General features: G+C 51.3%; 5 protein-coding genes across 5 annotated transcripts; all 5 read right to left on the bottom strand.

Annotated features, from left to right (window-relative positions):
- Positions 1-2,887: 2,887 nt before the first annotated feature.
- On the bottom strand, positions 2,888-6,780 carry PHYSODRAFT_506768 (hypothetical protein; the record flags this gene model as incomplete). Its single annotated transcript, XM_009530223.1, has 2 exons — positions 2,888-3,163; positions 5,893-6,780. The coding sequence occupies 2 exons, from the start codon at positions 6,778-6,780 to the stop codon at positions 2,888-2,890; spliced, it is 1,164 nt and encodes a 387-aa protein (XP_009528518.1).
- A 6,082-nt stretch (positions 6,781-12,862) lies between these two features.
- On the bottom strand, positions 12,863-13,792 carry PHYSODRAFT_333099 (hypothetical protein; the record flags this gene model as incomplete). Its single annotated transcript, XM_009530222.1, has 1 exon — positions 12,863-13,792. One exon carries the CDS (start codon positions 13,790-13,792, stop codon positions 12,863-12,865), a length of 930 nt encoding a protein of 309 aa, XP_009528517.1.
- Positions 13,793-15,589: 1,797 nt separating this feature from the next.
- On the bottom strand, positions 15,590-16,255 carry PHYSODRAFT_508981 (hypothetical protein; the record flags this gene model as incomplete). Its single annotated transcript, XM_009530221.1, has 2 exons — positions 15,590-15,749; positions 15,846-16,255. 2 exons carry the CDS (start codon positions 16,253-16,255, stop codon positions 15,590-15,592), a joined length of 570 nt encoding a protein of 189 aa, XP_009528516.1.
- A 1,279-nt stretch (positions 16,256-17,534) lies between these two features.
- On the bottom strand, positions 17,535-17,969 carry PHYSODRAFT_505337 (hypothetical protein; the record flags this gene model as incomplete). Its single annotated transcript, XM_009530220.1, has 2 exons — positions 17,535-17,827; positions 17,912-17,969. 2 exons carry the CDS (start codon positions 17,967-17,969, stop codon positions 17,535-17,537), a joined length of 351 nt encoding a protein of 116 aa, XP_009528515.1.
- Positions 17,970-18,380: 411 nt separating this feature from the next.
- On the bottom strand, positions 18,381-18,569 carry PHYSODRAFT_410430 (hypothetical protein; the record flags this gene model as incomplete). Its single annotated transcript, XM_009530219.1, has 1 exon — positions 18,381-18,569. A coding segment is annotated over one exon (189 nt), but the record flags the coding sequence as incomplete, so codon positions are not given.
- Between the last annotated feature and the right edge of the window lie 1,880 nt (positions 18,570-20,449).

Genomic DNA, 20,449 nt, shown 5'->3' with positions numbered 1-20,449 from the left:
TGTGTAACCCTTGCCGGCACTGCAAGCTGGGGACGAGCGGTGAAAGGGGCCGATGACGAAAGGCAGCTTCGGTGGCGTTTGTAGGCATGGAGCGTCGAAACCTGTGGCGGTTGACCACGATGTGGAGGCACGCGATGGATAACCTCGCACCAACGTGCATTAAAATTTTCTGCTGACTACGCGTAGCGTTCGTGGCGTTCTGAGGGGGGGGTCGTTGCTGTCTAGGTACAGGTCACGGGGCTCTGAAATGTCGGTCTCGTCCAACGTGTTAGCATGCAGTTTCGCCCTCCAATGCGTTGTCCGCCACTCGTTTGCATCCACGCGCAAGTCGAGTCCAGACCATTGAAGCAAGGACAAAAAGGACACAAAGTGAAACAGCGCGATCAGCGGAAGTGTTGAAGTGACTCAAGTTGAAGTGCCTAAGGATCGCCGTCCGTCTAAATACTAGCCTAATTGGGGACCCGGGTGGTGGACCCGGGGGGTTTCGCAGTTCGAAGCTAGCGTGTACGGATACCCTTACAGGGAGACGATGTACTATGGCATCCCCTGCGCCTGCTTCGCAGCCGCAGCATCTGCCTAATCTACCACTGTACAACCAAGTGTACCAAGTTTGATCGCTTCTTTTCAAAGGCATTGCCAGTTCATATACATGTATCGTCACTCCAACGAATTGATACTTCAACGCTTGGGCTTGACAAACCAACCGTGGTGATTCTACCTCCTCCCGCTCGTCGGATGAGGACTCCATGGATTTAGTTTTAACTTTAGTTCTTTGCACATAGCATAGAACAGTAATCAACAACGAGCTAATCAACGTAATTTCCTTCCTTCCTGCTACTGAAATGTGCGCTGATGCCCAGGCAGAATCCTGTATTGCTTAGATTGCAGTGTTGTGCTCGGAAACTTACAGATGGCGATAAAACAAGAAAAAAACGTGCAATCGAATATTTAGCGCTGCCTGGATAACTGTTCAACCGAACTTGCTGGATAACCCGATGAAGCCAGCAATTTGTTTCAAGTTTGATGAGTCAAAACTGAGGTCTAGCAGATTTCGATCGCATGTAGGAGTAGGATACACCGGGTGTTTGTCATTCGCTTTGACGATGTCCGCCCGGGACTTCCTCTCGCACAGGAATCCGCGGCGTTCAGCGACAACGTAGGAGCATTCAAACTCTGTTCGATAAAACATGGTGCAGCCGCACACATATTTTGTCCGGGTCGCCTGAAGATCTAACAACAAAAAAACTGTCAGCTTCGATTCGTCCAAGTGTGTGGCATTAGGATGATCTTAACTAATATCGGTAACAATGTACTTTGAACTTGTCTTGACAAGAACAGGATCAAGTAGTAGATCATTCTACACCACCAATTTGGTGGATCTCTGCGGGTCGCAATGTAGTCTCACACAAGACAAGCTTAAATCATCCCATTCTTCGTAGATAAACGCCTAAGCTAGTGCAGCTAGCTTTTAGTCTTTTTCCGGAGAAGACGTACCACCAGGTGCGTCTGTGAGGAGCGTAGCCATAGCAAACCCGCGCGTGGTGCCCGCGAAGCAGGGCCGCGCGGTATTGCGGAGGCGGGCCCAGCGACGAGCACCGTTGCCGCAACTCGGAGTTAGTTTGGGGTCTCGGGGTGCAACCCCCAGAACACCTTTTAGCACGTCAGATCCAATCTCAGATCTGTACCGTATATGACCCCAACTGGAGGTTACCCATCAAAACCTCTAAGTGTCATTCAGACCGATTCGATCGAGTGCGGTATGATGTTGTGTGAATGTTGTTTGATGTCATCGGGGTGAAGTGACGAATGTAGCGTGAATGTCGTTCGATGTCATCCAAAAACCTTCCCCAATCGACAGTTCTTCGAACTGCGAATAGTCGTTGTCATTCTAAATATTAGTAGTACCAGTAATAAAGCATTAATACTAAATATTACAATTGTTATGGAGAGTACTATACTATTGCTCGGTGTTTGATCAGTGTATCAACGGTTGAAACACGATTGAAATTCGGGCTAAAAGCGCTGAAAAAACCGGTACATACCGCTTGGTCCTAGTGAGTTTTTGAGTTAAAATAAACAATTGCGGCACTTTTTAACTCGTCCGGGCCCTCGAAGCACCTCGTTTAACTGCTTATTCTCTGGATTTTATCCAGAGTTGTTAGGGCGATACGACTGCAGGTGCAAATCACTATAAAAATGCATGCTCCGCTATCGGTTATAAACGAACGAATTATTAACGTATCGGAACGTACCCGTTAACTTTAATAAACGCTTGGATAATATATTATCCAGCGGCGTGTTGCTTGAGTCTTTTAGGGTCGACATTCGCGTGACACGATTGATCGGATGTCGCTCGACCATGACTCGACCATGACTCCAAACATAACTGCAGTTGTGTTTGCAGTACATGTATGTTCAACGATGTTACATCGGTGTCGCCACGTTCAAGTCCCCACGAACACCCACGACTTCAATTTAAAGTCGTGGGTGTCGTTGAAGTCTTCAAACGATGGTGGTCTCGTTTCAACCATTCTGCACGTGCATACGTACCGTTACCGCCGCATTCAAGCCTTGACGATTCGGCTGCATAATATTGCAAGATAGCTAAGGCATAGCGAGTGACCAGTACATGTTCGCGTAAGGGCTTGAGATAGTTGGCAGTGCATGCTTTCATGGTTTCGGAACTTGGTAGCAAACCCGAATAAAGACAAAAGCACCAACTGCTGAAATTTAAGGATACTTCGCTTTAACCAAAGAACCTCGGGTAGAACTGCTAGGCACATTTAAGATAAATTAACTTAGAATCAAACCTAGAATCAAAACTACATGATAAAATCCAGAGCTTCTCCGTGCTTTAGCACGGCTTGGTTTTTCATTTTACCTATTTCTATATGCACGATCGAAAGGAGGCACTGGTAGCCATCCACGACGTCGTGCGTTGTCTAGAGAGCGAGACGACCTGCTCTTCCGCCTCCTTCATTTGATCTTCCTCCTGGACCTGAAGTTCCTCCTGCGCAATAGCCCGCGCGTTGCTCGTGGTGACTTCAGCAATGCACGGAGCGCAGAAGCTGCGTCTCTTCTCCAGCACCGTACGTTGGTCCGGAGCGAGCACGCACACGCGCTTCTTGACTCGGCACCGAGGACACACAGCCTGCTCGCAGCTCTTACAGGTGGTTTTACGGTCCAGGAGCCCGAACGTCTTGTTACACACTCGGCAAGTGGCTTCTCGATTCAGAGCCGCCTCCGACATCTTCCGCTTGTGCTCTTCCACGGCCGCAGCCATGACGAAGTCGTCCAAGTCGCTGCTGTTGCGACGCAGACGCCACACGAGCTTCTTCATGTGCGCGAACTCGATCTGCCGGGAGAACGACAGCCACTGGTTGGCGATCGCGTGCAGCGCGATGTTGGTCAGCAGCTCGTTGTCGCCGTCGCGGAAGTCGAAGAAGCCGCGCACGTAGCACTCGACCTCGCCCGCCGTCGTCTCGCGGTACAGCGAGCAGATCGACCGGTGACCGCGCTCCACGCCGTGCGACTCGGAGAAGCTCGGCAGCTGCGAGAACGCCACCGAGTGCGACAGGTGGAAGCCCACGCGCTCGCCGCGCAGCGTGTGCGTGACGCCCGTGGCCTCGACGCACACGTAGTCGTGCGGCTCCGAGTCGGCGTACAGCGACCAGTTGACGCTCACGTGGCGGAACGGGTCGTCCACGCTGGGGCGCACGATCTCGTGCAGCACCTTGCGGTCGATCACGCCGTCGTGCGTGCAGTTGGACTTGATCTTCATGGCCTGCTCGGTGGGGGTCACCATGGCGTACATGACGTCGTCGAGGTTGCCCTTGACGGTGCCGAGCAGCAGCAGGGACGGGGTGGTGGGCGTGGCCCTGGAGCGCGCTCGCTCCTTGTAGACGCGGATGTTGTCCCTGCGTCGCAGCTCCTTCCAGGCTCTGGCGTCGGCGTGACCACACTTGGTAACTAGAACCGTGCTGCTTGTTTCGGTGCAGTGGCGGACGAGGTCGTTGGTTAAGACGAGGAGCATACGGGCCTCTGTCATTGAAAGGTCCAATGGAGACACGAAGCTATGAATCGAGCTGAGGGCCGACAACTTGGAGAAGAACATCGAGATGTGGCATCGGGCGCGCAAGTTGAGGAATGGAGCTCTTTTTCCGGAGAAGACGTACCACCAGGTGCGTCTGTGAGGAGCGTAGCCATAGCAAACCCGCGCGTGGTGCCCGCGAAGCAGGGCCGCGCGGTATTGCGGAGGCGGGCCCAGCGACGAGCACCGTTGCCGCAACTCGGAGTTAGTTTGGGGTCTCGGGGTGCAACCCCCAGAACACCTTTTAGCACGTCAGATCCAATCTCAGATCTGTACCGTATATGACCCCAACTGGAGGTTACCCATCAAAACCTCTAAGTGTCATTCAGACCGATTCGATCGAGTGCGGTATGATGTTGTGTGAATGTTGTTTGATGTCATCGGGGTGAAGTGACGAATGTAGCGTGAATGTCGTTCGATGTCATCCAAAAACCTTCCCCAATCGACAGTTCTTCGAACTGCGAATAGTCGTTGTCATTCTAAATATTAGTAGTACCAGTAATAAAGCATTAATACTAAATATTACAATTGTTATGGAGAGTACTATACTATTGCTCGGTGTTTGATCAGTGTATCAACGGTTGAAACACGATTGAAATTCGGGCTAAAAGCGCTGAAAAAACCGGTACATACCGCTTGGTCCTAGTGAGTTTTTGAGTTAAAATAAACAATTGCGGCACTTTTTAACTCGTCCGGGCCCTCGAAGCACCTCGTTTAACTGCTTATTCTCTGGATTTTATCCAGAGTTGTTAGGGCGATACGACTGCAGGTGCAAATCACTATAAAAATGCATGCTCCGCTATCGGTTATAAACGAACGAATTATTAACGTATCGGAACGTACCCGTTAACTTTAATAAACGCTTGGATAATATATTATCCAGCGGCGTGTTGCTTGAGTCTTTTAGGGTCGACATTCGCGTGACACGATTGATCGGATGTCGCTCGACCATGACTCGACCATGACTCCAAACATAACTGCAGTTGTGTTTGCAGTACATGTATGTTCAACGATGTTACATCGGTGTCGCCACGTTCAAGTCCCCACGAACACCCACGACTTCAATTTAAAGTCGTGGGTGTCGTTGAAGTCTTCAAACGATGGTGGTCTCGTTTCAACCATTCTGCACGTGCATACGTACCGTTACCGCCGCATTCAAGCCTTGACGATTCGGCTGCATAATATTGCAAGATAGCTAAGGCATAGCGAGTGACCAGTACATGTTCGCGTAAGGGCTTGAGATAGTTGGCAGTGCATGCTTTCATGGTTTCGGAACTTGGTAGCAAACCCGAATAAAGACAAAAGCACCAACTGCTGAAATTTAAGGATACTTCGCTTTAACCAAAGAACCTCGGGTAGAACTGCTAGGCACATTTAAGATAAATTAACTTAGAATCAAACCTAGAATCAAAACTACATGATAAAATCCAGAGCTTCTCCGTGCTTTAGCACGGCTTGGTTTTTCATTTTACCTATTTCTATATGCACGATCGAAAGGAGGCACTGGTAGCCATCCACGACGTCGTGCGTTGTCTAGAGAGCGAGACGACCTGCTCTTCCGCCTCCTTCATTTGATCTTCCTCCTGGACCTGAAGTTCCTCCTGCGCAATAGCCCGCGCGTTGCTCGTGGTGACTTCAGCAATGCACGGAGCGCAGAAGCTGCGTCTCTTCTCCAGCACCGTACGTTGGTCCGGAGCGAGCACGCACACGCGCTTCTTGACTCGGCACCGAGGACACACAGCCTGCTCGCAGCTCTTACAGGTGGTTTTACGGTCCAGGAGCCCGAACGTCTTGTTACACACTCGGCAAGTGGCTTCTCGATTCAGAGCCGCCTCCGACATCTTCCGCTTGTGCTCTTCCACGGCCGCAGCCATGACGAAGTCGTCCAAGTCGCTGCTGTTGCGACGCAGACGCCACACGAGCTTCTTCATGTGCGCGAACTCGATCTGCCGGGAGAACGACAGCCACTGGTTGGCGATCGCGTGCAGCGCGATGTTGGTCAGCAGCTCGTTGTCGCCGTCGCGGAAGTCGAAGAAGCCGCGCACGTAGCACTCGACCTCGCCCGCCGTCGTCTCGCGGTACAGCGAGCAGATCGACCGGTGACCGCGCTCCACGCCGTGCGACTCGGAGAAGCTCGGCAGCTGCGAGAACGCCACCGAGTGCGACAGGTGGAAGCCCACGCGCTCGCCGCGCAGCGTGTGCGTGACGCCCGTGGCCTCGACGCACACGTAGTCGTGCGGCTCCGAGTCGGCGTACAGCGACCAGTTGACGCTCACGTGGCGGAACGGGTCGTCCACGCTGGGGCGCACGATCTCGTGCAGCACCTTGCGGTCGATCACGCCGTCGTGCGTGCAGTTGGACTTGATCTTCATGGCCTGCTCGGTGGGGGTCACCATGGCGTACATGACGTCGTCGAGGTTGCCCTTGACGGTGCCGAGCAGCAGCAGGGACGGGGTGGTGGGCGTGGCCCTGGAGCGCGCTCGCTCCTTGTAGACGCGGATGTTGTCCCTGCGTCGCAGCTCCTTCCAGGCCCTCGAGTCGGCGTGGCCGTCCCTGGTCACAATGACCGTGCTGCACTGCGCGATGTTGTGCTGCGTGAGCGTCTCGGTGAGGTCCACCAGCATGCTGCTCTCCTGGATGGAGATCTCCAGAGGAGGCAGCAGGCCAGCGATGGCATTCAGAGATGGCATCTTGGTCTTGATGGAGCAGATTGGATACTGGCGCCGATCTTGGACCGAGATATCGGATACTCGAACTCTGTTGCGCTTCTATGAGCTGGGCTAAGAGTTCGTTAAAAGACAAAGCCACCCGTGGCGAACCTTGAAGGAACAACAGACATAGCGCCGTGCGGCGCGTGTGGCCAGTCGAGCGAAAATGTCAGAGCGCTGACCACATCGCTGTGACTTATGACCGTGAGGCCGGCGCGACCCGTTCTTGCGAGCTGAGTGAGCGCCGCGCAGCCGCTCCATTCGCCTGCAGGACTCGCGCGCAAGCCCAATCGCGTTAGCGAGCAAACGAGCCGCGCACTTCGGCGGCGTTTGCTGTTTGTTTTTACCTAAGTTTTAATAAGTGAGTTCCCTGCAAGGCCCGCCTCCGATGGCAATGCTATCGTTGGAAATGTGAGCTCACAGTGGGCTATGGACCAAGTTCTAGCCGGTGTTGGTCGGCTAGAAGTGCGTCCTGAGTGTTGAATCTCGGTGGCATGAAGCATCGTTGTGAATCTCGCCGGCGGCGAAGCATCTGACGGATATCCATTGAGCACTCGGGAAGCAAAGCGCGCCATGCAACAACGCATCCTGCGGGCAGCGCTGCCGGATAACGGAGTCACCTGCCGTCATGAGAAAACAGCGGCCACAATCGATAATAGATCGCACTATGTCCTCCAGGTTCCGGTCCTCCACAGCGGTAGCTCCATTTTGAGCTTAGTTTTAGTAGGAAAACGATGCTCGACTGCCGTTGGACGGTGGCACGAGCCGGACTGTGCCGGGGGTCGATCCGCTGTGGTATGGTGTTCAGCGGCGGCATGCGTCTTAGTCCAATGGACCGCTCGGACACTCTGATGGCCGATCTTGTCCATTCATCTTTGTCATGCTAGCAGCAGCATGAAAAGAGGAGTATCAACAATACACTCGAGAAGTTGATGCTTTCTTGGGTACGGCACGCGCTTTTTGGTCATAAAACAAGCTGCAATGCAGATCGGCACCCACATGCACAAACCGCCCGCAGGAGGACGGTGACCATCAGCGCAGTTGTGGAGAGAGCGTGAATGCCTCGCACTGTGACAGAACTGGTTTGACTGCGATTGCTCCGAAGCAATGCTGATTCAGCATTGCTGCATTGCTGTCCACGTAGCGTACAAATCGTCCAGGCTTGGCAATACGTTCAACACGTGCTCGAGACCAATCAGAGCGCGTAATTCAGACAACTTCAACCAATGAATAAGACAAACTTGGCCACCCACCGAAAAAAGCGCACCTGAACCACCAGTTGCTCAGTCCGGCACGCTTTGTGATGTCTGAAACGAGGTTCGCGGTTGCAGCTGCTTGGACGCAATGAGAGGTGGACGGGCATGGTTTACTCCGCTGGCAGAGCTTTAGTAAACACAGTGTCCACCGCGCTTCGACAGCTGCGGCCATGCGTCAGTTGCTGCTACGACGACGAATTCGCATGTGAAACTCACTGCTCTCAAGCCTCAGGAGTAATTTTTCACTACCTATTCGATTTGACCAATATGAGCGATAAGATATTATAAAAGATATGACATTTATATGATATGACATCGGTGTGAAATACTCATATGATATGATGGTACACAGTATATGACGCTCTTAGCTTAGTGTTCGATCTCAAAATCAAGCGTGTGCTAACGAGCACGCAAGGATGAGCCGTGATCGTCTACAGAAGATCTCCCTCAATATTGGGCAAGCTCAGAGTTCCAGGAGTCCAGCATGGAAAGCGATACTGTAGAAAGAGGGGGAGGGGGGTCTAAGGACACGCTGGACCCATGGCTAATTGCCTGAGCAAGTCATGCACGCTCCTTGACTCATCGGCCAGGCCCATGGGCCACGATGTTCCAAATGGTACGCCAGTTGCCGCCGTTTCATTTCGAGCAAAACCTGGTATCGTTGAAGTTGAAGAGATTTCGATACGATGAACTGCATCCCTTCAAATTCGTTCGCTATCGAGCCCGAAAGAAATGAATCAATCAATGCACCAGCACCCAGGTTTGACAGGCGGGGCTCTTCCATCTACTGTTAGAGGATCCATGTTGACAAGCCCTGTTGGTTTCAATCGACAAGCATGATCAGAACCCTATTTTTATTCTCCCCATTGCGAACTGAAAATACCGTCCTCTTCGACGCTTACGAACGACATCTTATCGTGTTTACATGTCATTCAAGTTCTCACCACTCTCTCCCCTCAACTCTGCTGATCGAAGGTGATGCGCAGATCCGGGACGCTCGTTGACCTTTACAAGTCTACGCAAGTCAAGTTGCATGGCATTTACTCCTCGAAGCGAGTGCAAGAGCTGGCGAAATTCGTGCGCGCCACAAGTTGGGTCCGCTCTCTCGCACTCGCAGTGGCAACACCAGTGCTGAGCTTGCTTCCGACGCTTCTGATCGACATTGTCCCGCTCTCGAACCCGTCGGCCGGTGTCGATTCAAACAAGTTGTTCTACGTACGGGTGCCATTCACCAATTTCGCTTAGGTGTGCTCATACTTGCATACCCAATTGCGTGCGCCATCCGCGATACTCTATTGGTATCCACGCTCGCTTGTGCCATGGACTACGGCTTCGCTCTAGTTATTGGCTTCCCGACGCCGTTTATGATGCAGCTTGCGATTCCACCATGGTGTGCGATGATCTTGGTATGCTTGTCAATTCAATGGCGAAACTCGATACATCAAGCAGCGGAAGCAACCAGAATGTTGGTGGATATACTCAAGATCTGGTGCTGCGATGTGCTGCTGGTCGCAGTGTACACCCCCTACTTTGCTGCTTTCACAAATCTGTCCGCTCACCGCCAGATGTGGCTCGCCCTGCTTCTTCCAGCTTTGAAGCTGTTCATGCGGAACCTCTTCGCGAGAGCTGTTGGTCACTTAGGCGACGAAGCGCCAGAAATCGTGGTGTTCAATGCTGATGTCTTTGGCTCGTTATTCGTATCGTGCTGCATGCAGCTATCGCCTTCGTTTTGGATGACGCTAGGAGTTATGCTTGCGGATGTTTTTCTCATGGGGTTATCCCTCCGTGATTTAAGGATTGTAAACGTGGAACTGGGGGATTTACAACGGAGACTTGACCAAGAGTACACGTGGACTAGTCATCACGGCGCAGTTGGTCACATCAGCTTGCGAGATCGTGCACCTACAACGCTGGAGCGCGCTAGTATGCTGCTAGATCAAGAAGCCAACTCAATTGGTCTCACTCCAGTTGCCCCCTGTGGGGAGCCTCTCCTTTCATCGTTGGGCTCGCAACAAAACGGAGAAAGACCGACCCATAAGGTCAAAACGAAAAACCAATGCGTGCGACTGCCCCTCAGGATAAAGCGACTCCTAAATAGGCAGCATATCGTCCCCATAGGCGAAAAAGACAGCAATATTGTCGATGAGAAGCCAAGTGAGCCAGTCACACAGAGCTACACGATCAAAGTTCGGCGGATGCTTTACATGGCTGAATATCTCCTCCTTATCAACTACGTCGAGGTCATCATCCCGCTCGTATATTGTACGTAAGACTTGCGTCGGATGCATTAGGCATATTGTTTTACAGTCGCTCACAGTTTTTCTATTCTCTAATTGTGTCGAGCAGCTTGTTACTTGATCGCTACGTACCACATGCCGAACCACGAATACTACACCGTCTTTCAAGGGATGGATCACGCTCGACTGTATCAAACACTCAAGAATGTGCAGCTGTACTGCTTGTTTCAGCTCGCCTCGCTTCTTTTACTCATGTATAAGCTGAAGTTCACGTTGGGACTCCAACACTTGGGGTTTGTGCTGGAAAACCAGATCCAGTGGGTGCTACTTCACCTCACGTTCTGGATCATATACAACGTACAAGCATCGCTGGAGCACCTAGGTTGGTTGTACTAGAAGTTATGTAGACTTGTCTGAAGTGTCGGTCTAATTATTGTGTGTGGCAGGGAATGACTATACCTTCAAATTTGCGTGGTTGTCGACTGGTACCCCTTAAGCACTCAGCAGGTAAAATATTGACAGTAATCTAGACTTTCTTTCCATCCCGCAGGGTACTGGTTCCACTAGAATTGAATTTCCTCCATATGAGCAACTCAGCGGCGGTTTTCTCTCACTGATCTGGGCTATCTTGGAACTCTTTGCGAGGAATTTCTCGTGTACTTGCCGGGGTGCTGGAATGTGTACCGAACCCCCTGCGAGTACGAGAAAGTCTGCATCAACAACATTATCCCGTCCGTGACAATTGTGCAGAGCTCTGGTTTCGGGAAAAAGTAGACTGTTGTTTCAGGTGGCAAACGAAGCACGGCAACGCGAGGAGCTTTGAATGGTCTTCTACATGTGCGCACTTGATCAGTCAACTGAGGTTTGGGGGGGGAATACCCTCGAGGAGCAGAGCACCTTCTGCTGTGGCTGTTCGATCCAAGTACAAACTCACACCGCTGAAGTCTGGGGATGGAGGCAATCTATCGCCCCGCTATCGAAAACTGGCCATCCGTTGGTGCCGAATGGATTAAATGTCTGCTGATGGGTCAGTGAAAAATAAATTGAAGTTCTAGATAAGGAGGCTATTGTGAGCAAGTCAGGACACCGGCAAGTTAGTGGTTTTTGCTCTCGATTCAGCTACTTAAGTAGTGAAGTCATTTCACCAGACCCTCGCAAAGTGCATTTTACGGAAGTATTTCGCATCGCCCTCGTTCAGGCAAACAAGCGCATTCGCAAATATCATCGGTCGGGTGAAATTTTCTCAGTACTACCCGATAGAGATGGCGAGCATTCGGGCGAAGCAAGCGGAACGTAACGAAGTGCAGTGAAGAGAGGCGCAGATTGAAGCATACTCGGGTTTCCTGCAGAGGCAGAGTACAAGCAAGTACTTCAAGTACCAAGTACCAAGGATCAGCGGTACATCCAGACAAGAATACCTGGACGAAGATAACAGTAGTTTCAGGCGCGAGGACGTCAGAGCAAATTAGTTAGCGAGAGTTCATTCAGGAAGTCTAGCAGCAGCGTACAGTCCGAGCAGCGTCGATGATCCAGCGATCGACACCAGCAAGATGCTCGCTCGCAACCCGCCCACCACATCACAGGGGCTAGTCTTTCACAGCCCCGCTTCGCCGTGCAGTTCAAGCCTCGGCTCATATTCAAAATGAACTCCTCGATTGCCCCTACGATGCCGTGTTGAAGGAAACGCCGGAGTTGCTGGCTATAATAGTCCAATCGGCTCGGCGGTGAAGGAAACTCTCCCTCCGTTTGTGCTGACGGAAGCGTTCTGGCGCCGCTACTGTGATAGTTTCAGTATGGACGAGATTTCAGCTCACAAGTTCGTTGTGACGCAGAATAATGACGTAGAAGCGCTGACATCGTTGGTTTCGATGGGTCGCCCTCTGTGGAGTAGCATATTCGACGGCATCCTGGGGGCTTACCAGGCCAATTCGATGCTGTGAATAGGGCAATCATACAGGCATCCTGCAAGTGAGAATTCTCTGTCAACAATTCCGCTTCAAGATATCGCGAGTTTCAATGGTCTTTGAAGGAGAGCGATCGTCGTGTAGTGATCCGATCGGTACTTTGTTGCTGACGAATAGGATGGATTCACGCTGTGCATTCGCTCTGTATGGCGTCCGTGGGATATCACGGTGGGCAAAGTCACACTTCCAGTGATTTCGCAAGGTGTGGCGCAGAAATTGGTGGGCTTCGTGTCATCGAGATGGAGCCCAGCAGGAGTGGTGGCCAGTGACTTGAACAACCGGTGTGAAAAGGAGATCGAGCGGGCCAATGTCAGTTCAAAACCGCGCATATCGGTGACAGCGCCGGACGAGGACTTGACGGCATCTGCAGCAGATGTACTGATGCTAGAGCCGCAGTTGTGATGAAGATAGCGATGGCTCGTCGTGGGATCAGCTCAATTTCAGTATATTACGCACTCGAAGCCCTCGATACAGACCAGGTTTTGACTCATCAATTGCAACTTAGTTGCTAGATCAATACCTGTACTAAGTATGCTGCTTCATGTTGAAGGATTTATCGGTGCCGTCCATTGCTGTAGCTGTGCCCGCCGCATTCACAATCAGTGCCTTAGAGGAACTTGGTGCGTCGGTTCTCCAATCCATCGGACTTTGGGAGCTGCGGCACGAACGGCACGAGCGCGTCGATCTGGGCCTTGACCTCCGGCGTGGTCTTCTCGAACGCAGGCAGCGCCTTCAGGTTGAGCTCCAACTGCGCCAAGTTCTTGGCCCCGATCATGACCGCGGAGACGTTCTCGTTGCTGATGCACCACGCCAAAGCGAGCTCAGTCAGGGAGATGCCAAGCTCTGCGGCCACCGACTGGAGTTTGTCCGCCTTGGCTTGGCGCTCGACGAAATCAGGCGCGAAGAATGTGCGCAAGGGGCCGTCCATACGAGAACCTTTGACGATCTCCTGGCTGTGCTTGCCCGTGAGTAGTCCGCCAGAGAGAGGGGACCAAGTCGAGAGACCGAGCTTGTACTTCTTGTACAGGTCGGCGTACTCGAACTCCACCTTGGTGCGGTCTAGCAGGTTGTAGACGCACTGCTCCACGACGGGGCGAACGAGGCCGAGGCGGTCTGCAACATCGCAAGCCTCGACGATCTGAGCCACGCTCCACTGACTCGTGCCCCAGTAGAAAGCCCAGCCCTGCTCTAGGACGAAGTTCTTGGCATGCACAGTCTCTTCCATGGGCGTGCACACATCGGGCCGAATGCAGTAAATGACGTCGACGTACTCGAGATCGAACCTCTTGAGCGAGGCCTTGGTCGCTTCAATGATGTGCTTGCGCGTTAAGCCTTGGTCGTTCGGTCCCGATGCGTCCCGGAAGCCCTTCGTCCCCAGACCGACTTTGGTGGCGATCGCGAGGTCCTCCCGGCTCCAGACGCCTTCATCGACACCCTTCTGCACAGCAATGCCCATGTTTTTCTCGGCGAGACCCTCCCCATAGGCGTCCGCGTTGTCGAAGGAGTTGATGCCGAGCTTGAACGCCAGCTTCATCATCTCGTACTAGGCTTCCGCTGCGTTCGCCTCCTTGGCGTTCATCCAGCTCCCCAGACCGAGTTTGGATACAAGGAGTCCTGAATTTCCCAGGAAACGGTAGGTCATGCCAACAGACTTGGTGTCGTCGTAGTTGCAGGCACCATGATAGTGGTCGTTGAGTGCTTGATAGTTGGTGGTGACTTGGTGGTTGGTAAATTCCAAAATGAACGAACGCTGGGGCTGCTAGCTACTACTGAAGAGAGTTCGATGGACAACCCTTGACATGCGTTTACTTGGTCCCAGCATACTAGCAAGCAATCGCTGAGTCATTCATATCAACAAACAAAGCACCATACAGTGACACCTCTATAAATGACACCCAGTTCGCTCGGTCTAATACGCTGTTTCAGTTAAAGAATTGATCAGATAAAGAAATGGCTACACTTTTAATGGCTACATTTTCATATGTTAGGTGCACAAGGGCTTTCTTTACCTGGTACCCCTCCAGCATTTTTGTACTCTTGTTTTGTTTCGTCTTCACACAAACAGAACTCAACCAATAACGGTAGGCGCGGTATTGTCTGTTCCTACTCCTTATTCTCATTGGTATTAGCAGAATCGCATCCCCTCAGGTTGTACGTGAGTTTCAATACAGGGAGGTTATAGGAATATTTGTTGTCCCGATATCCTGCCACCATGCCTGCAGATTTATCTTTTGCTTGGTATGTACTGCATAGCCCCTAGTTGTCTCGACATCATAATATTTTAGTTTTTCGTAATATATATATATGTAGGCTGCGCTGATTGTAAAATACTGTGGCTAGCTTATTTATCACAAGCTTGCAGTTACTGCAAACTCTTTGTTCCAACTTAGCATCCCAAATAAAATTTCTCTCTTCGCTCGATTTCTTGTGGCGGGAGTAGTGGTAGCAATGGCATACGTGGGAGGAGGCTGGCAAGTGATTGAGAAAAATATATGAGTTTGGATCTATTACTACGGCGTCCATTTAGAGGGTTGAGGCGCCAACAATTGCGACCATTTAGAGAATAAAGAGGTTTTTGATCAGTTATAGAACACCTATAGTGAAATCCACAGTCGAGGAATCCTAACCAGATAGGGAACACATGGTCAGTTAGAGGGGTTCATTTAGGGAGGTGTCACTGTAATTCTTACCAACCTTTTAGTAGTCGTTCGGGTCGACCAGGCGCCACTGCTACCTATCTAACTCAAAAATCTGCTTTTGACACAGTAATCTCCCTCATCGTCGTGGAAAAGACCAGATATCAGATTCAAAGTGCACACTGGGAAGTCAGGAACACCAGCGGCGTGAGCGACGCCCACAACAGCACGTCAAGAATTCCCTATTCGGTGACGAGTCTCCGATATGAGCGGGCTTAATCTGACATCAGCCCACTCGATCTCCTTTTCACACCGGTTGTTCAAGTCAGTGGCCATCAGTCCTGGCAGCTCCATCTGGACGACACCATGCCCGCCAATTTCTGCGCCACACCTTGCGAAATCACTGGAAGTGTGACTTTGCTCACCGTGACATCCCGCGGACGCGACACGGAGCGAATGCACAGCGTGAATCCATCCTATTCGTCAGCAACAAAGTACTGATCGGGATCACTACACGACGATCGCTCTCCTTCAAAGACCATTGAAACTCGCGATATCTTGAAGCGGAATTGTCGACAGAGAATTCTCACTTGAAAATACGCAGGGACGCTGCATCAACGCAATATTTTCATCAAAGTCGCCATCCCGGTCCACTTGAATTAGGATCATTGATGCCTCAGGTCTTTGGCACATCGGGATCACAAGATCTTCATTATCTCGGTCGCGCGGAAATACCCCAGCAGCGCGACGATCAAACAGATACCACAGCGTTTCTTCTGTAGGCTCCAGTTGCAGCCGAATGAAGTGGCAAAATCCCAGCTTCCAGTCAGCCCGCCGTACTTGCCACTGCTTGTATCGCTCCACCAAAGAGTTCCTATCGGCACATCTGTCTCTTGAACGCACCAGAGGCGGATTGGCCCCACCAAGAGCTTTCAGGAGCAACCCCGCACTCACAAAATCACCTCGAAAGTTACATGTCCCGTGATTTTCCCACGGATTCTGCAGCACGAGCATTTGCCTATCACCAGCAGCAACACGATGCAAGCCACCAGTTTGTTTACATTGTGTACAGCACGCCCCTCTAACACCAGTAGCCGGATACGATATACTCGGACAACAAAGACACATAATCGCCCCCACGTGTACCAAAGTCTCATTGCAATTAAAGCCAGCACCAGGTTCGAGGAGTTGACAGCAAGAAGCTTGTCACACTCCGGGAGTAAGTACGCTAGCGTCCCCATCAAGTATGAGACCGATCGAGACGCATTGAAACGCCAACGAAGCCCCAGTCCACACAGTACCGACGCGACACCAAACCCGGTGTACTCGGTGTAGTTCGAGATCCTCGGATACAGTCCGGCCATCAACTTGCACGATGCCAGGACGATTGCACTATTCACAGTATCGAATTGGTTGGCGAAGCGATAAGTCTCCAGGATGCCGTCAAACGTGCTACAACCCCACAGAGGACGCCCCATCGACACCAACGATGTCAGCGCTTCTACGTCATTATTCTGCGTCGCACCGAATTAGTGCGCCAAAATCTTGTCCATACTGAAATTATCACAGTAGCGGCGCCAGAACGCATCCATCGTGTACGTCATCACCAACGAAGGGAGAGTTTCCTTCACTGTCGAGCAGATTGGAGCCTTAAAGCCAGCAACTTCGGCGTCTCTATCGACCAGTACTGCCAACATTCCGCCCGACCGATGATATTTGCGTATGCGCTTGTTTGCCTGAACGAGGGCAAAGCGAAATACTTCGCAAAATCCACTGCACGAGGACCTGGTGCAATAACGTCACTTGCCGAATCAAGAGCAAAACTCACTAACTTGCCGGCGTCCCGAGGCTCAGCCGACTTGTTCACAGTCGACTTCTTCTCTAGAACGTCAATGATAACCAACAATTTTTTTTTCACTGATCCATCAGCTCCATCTTCTGTAAACAGTTTAATCCATTGGTCGTCAACGGATGACCAATTTTCGATAGCGTAGCGATAAATTGCCCGAGATTTAAGCGGTGTGAGTTTGTACTTGAGCCGAACAGCCACAACTGAAGACGCTCTGTTGCTTCAGGGTATCTCCGCAAGACCTTAGTTGGCTGATCACGGCGCACCTGTAGAAGATCCGCATTCCAAGCTCCTCGCGTTGCCGTGCCTCGTTCGCCAGCTGAAACAGCAGTCGACTTTCTACGAAGCTAGAGCTCTGCACAGTTGCCACGGACGGGATAATGTTGTCAATGCAGACTTTTTCGTCCTCGCACAGATTTTGGCCGCTGCAAGTAGACGATAAATCTCTCGCAGACAGCTTCAAGATACTCCACATCAGTGGAAGAAAACTGCCGCTGAGCAGCTCGTATGCAAGCGTCGCGGAGCCACATTGTGATCGTCGTAGCAGTCGAGAAAATTCAATTCTGGGGGAAACAGGTGCCACCAGTACATTGGTCTCCGTATCAGTCAATCCGCTACTTCAAGATGGAAAGAAAAGTCACTGATCGCTGTTGTTGTGGCGTAATTTACTGTCTGTCTTACTGTTAAGTGTTCAAGGGGTACCAGTCGACAGCCACGCACACTTAAAGGTATAGTCATTCCCTGCCGAAAATAATAATTAGACCGACACTAACTCATCGGACAATACACATTCCTTACAACCAACCTAGGTGCTCCAGCGATCCTTGTACGTTGTATATGATCCAGAACGTGAGGTGAAGTAGCACCCACTGGATCTGGTTTTCCAGGACAAATCCCAAGTGCTGAACCGGTGGGAACCCCAACGTGAACTTCAGTTTATACATGAGTAAAAGAAGCGAGACGAGCTGAAACAAGCAGTACAGCTGCACATTCTTGAGTGTTTGATACAGTCGAGCGTGATCCATCCCTTGAAAGACGGTGTAGTATTCGTGGTTCGGCATGTGGTACGTAGCGATCAAGTAACAAGCTGCTCGACACAATTAGAGAATAGAAAAACTGTGAGCGACTGTAAAACAATATGCCTAATGCATCCGACGCAAGTCTTACGTACAATATACGAGCGGGATGATGACCTCGACGTAGTTGATAAGGAGGAGATATTCAGCCATGTAAAGCATCCGCCGAACTTTGATCGTGTAGCTCTGTGTGACTGGCTCACTTGGCTTCTCATCGACAATATTGCTGTCTTTTTCGCCTATGGGGACGATATGCTGCCTATTTAGGAGTCGCTTTATCCTGAGGGGCAGTCGCACGCATTGGTTTTTCGTTTTGACCTTATGGGTCGGTCTTTCTCCGTTTTGTTGCGAGCCCAACGATGAAAGGAGAGGCTCCCCACAGGGGGCAACTGGAGTGAGACCAATTGAGTTGGCTTCTTGATCTAGCAGCATACTAGCGCGCTCCAGCGTTGTAGGTGCACGATCTCGCAAGCTGATGTGACCAACTGCGCCGTGATGACTAGTCCACGTGTACTCTTGGTCAAGTCTCCGTTGTAAATCCCCCAGTTCCACGTTTACAATCCTTAAATCACGGAGGGATAACCCCATGAGAAAAACATCCGCAAGCATAACTCCTAGCGTCATCCAAAACGAAGGCGATAGCTGCATGCAGCACGATACGAATAACGAGCCAAAGACATCAGCATTGAACACCACGATTTCTGGCGCTTCGTCGCCTAAGTGACCAACAGCTCTCGCGAAGAGGTTCCGCATGAACAGCTTCAAAGCTGGAAGAAGCAGGGCGAGCCACATCTGGCGGTGAGCGGACAGATTTGTGAAAGCAGCAAAGTAGGGGGTGTACACCGCGACCAGCAGCACATCGCAGCACCAGATCTTGAGTATATCCACCAACATTCTGGTTGCTTCCGCTGCTTGATGTATCGAGTTTCGCCATTGAATTGACAAGCATACCAAGATCATCGCACACCATGGTGGAATCGCAAGCTGCATCATAAACGGCGTCGGGAAGCCAATAACTAGAGCGAAGCCGTAGTCCATGGCACAAGCGAGCGTGGATACCAATAGAGTATCGCGGATGGCGCACGCAATTGGGTATGCAAGTATGAGCACACCTAAGCGAAATTGGTGAATGGCACCCGTACGTAGAACAACTTGTTTGAATCGACACCGGCCGACGGGTTCGAGAGCGGGACAATGTCGATCAGAAGCGTCGGAAGCAAGCTCAGCACTGGTGTTGCCACTGCGAGTGCGAGAGAGCGGACCCAACTTGTGGCGCGCACGAATTTCGCCAGCTCTTGCACTCGCTTCGAGGAGTAAATGCCATGCAACTTGACTTGCGTAGACTTGTAAAGGTCAACGAGCGTCCCGGATCTGCGCATCACCTTCGATCAGCAGAGTTGAGGGGAGAGAGTGGTGAGAACTTGAATGACATGTAAACACGATAAGATGTCGTTCGTAAGCGTCGAAGAGGACGGTATTTTCAGTTCGCAATGGGGAGAATAAAAATAGGGTTCTGATCATGCTTGTCGATTGAAACCAACAGGGCTTGTCAACATGGATCCTCTAACAGTAGATGGAAGAGCCCCGCCTGTCAAACCTGGGTGCTGGTGCATTGATTGATTCATTTCTTTCGGGCTCGATAGCGAACGAATTTGAAGGGATGCAGTTCATCGTATCGAAATCTCTTCAACTTCAACGATACCAGGTTTTGCTCGAACGTTGGAACGGTGTACCTTAGTGAAACACCATGACACATGGACCGTGAATCGAGGAGTGTGCATGACTTGCTCAAGCCATTCATTAGCCATCACCCCACTTTTTGTCAAAAAAAAGTTGTTGATACTACAGTGAGAATTCTGGCGAATTAGACGAAAGAAGAGCTGTGATTGGCGGAGCCACTTCATGTTGAAGTGGGATTTGTTGCAGGTGCAGTGTACAGTGTAGTCAAGTTGGCACGCAGTTCATTACAGGAAAACGACATGGGGTTCAGATACTAAAGTGTGGAGCCCAAGAATGCTCCGACAACGCGTTGGAGGCACGGCGGTGAGTTTGCTCGGACTGCGGTGAGGCACATCACGTCGACGACGTCGAGGCGGAGAGCGAGTCGTCCATGCAGGTGTCGTCGCTGACGAGCTGAGGTTCACCGACAGGGTCCGCAGCCTTGTCAGATTGGACTTCATTGGAGTTCTCATTGCAGGACAGGTCCTTGTTGCCATCATCTGCAATGGGGGGATCCGCTTTGGAGACTTCCGTGTCAGGAGCGTCCTCAACGGAGACGTTATTGCCAGGAGCCTCATTGGTAGAGATATCCTGGCTGGGTTCATCTTCTGCAGCCTTGAGTTCCTTCGATTTGTCCTCATTGGGTTTGTCCGCACTGGATTTGTCCTCCGGGGATGCCTCCTTACAAGCAGCGTCCTCGCTCGAAGCATCCGAGCTGGATGTATGCTCCTTGGCAGAGATGCCCTTACTCTTCTTCGAAGCACGCTTCTTGGACTTGACCTTGCTGCCTCGTGGACTACATAAAGTCAGCAGATCATACGCAGCTTGCAGTGACTCACCGTCAAGCCTTACGGGTTCACTGTCCGAGTCGGAGTCATTGGACGGGGAAGCAGGCTCGCTTCCGCTGCTACTGC

This window comes from Phytophthora sojae, assembly GCF_000149755.1.
Source record: "Phytophthora sojae unplaced genomic scaffold PHYSOscaffold_5, whole genome shotgun sequence".
Lineage (NCBI taxonomy): Eukaryota > Oomycota > Peronosporomycetes > Peronosporales > Peronosporaceae > Phytophthora > Phytophthora sojae.
Note: the sequence above shows the minus strand (reverse complement) of the source record. Positions and strands in the feature narration are given on the sequence as shown.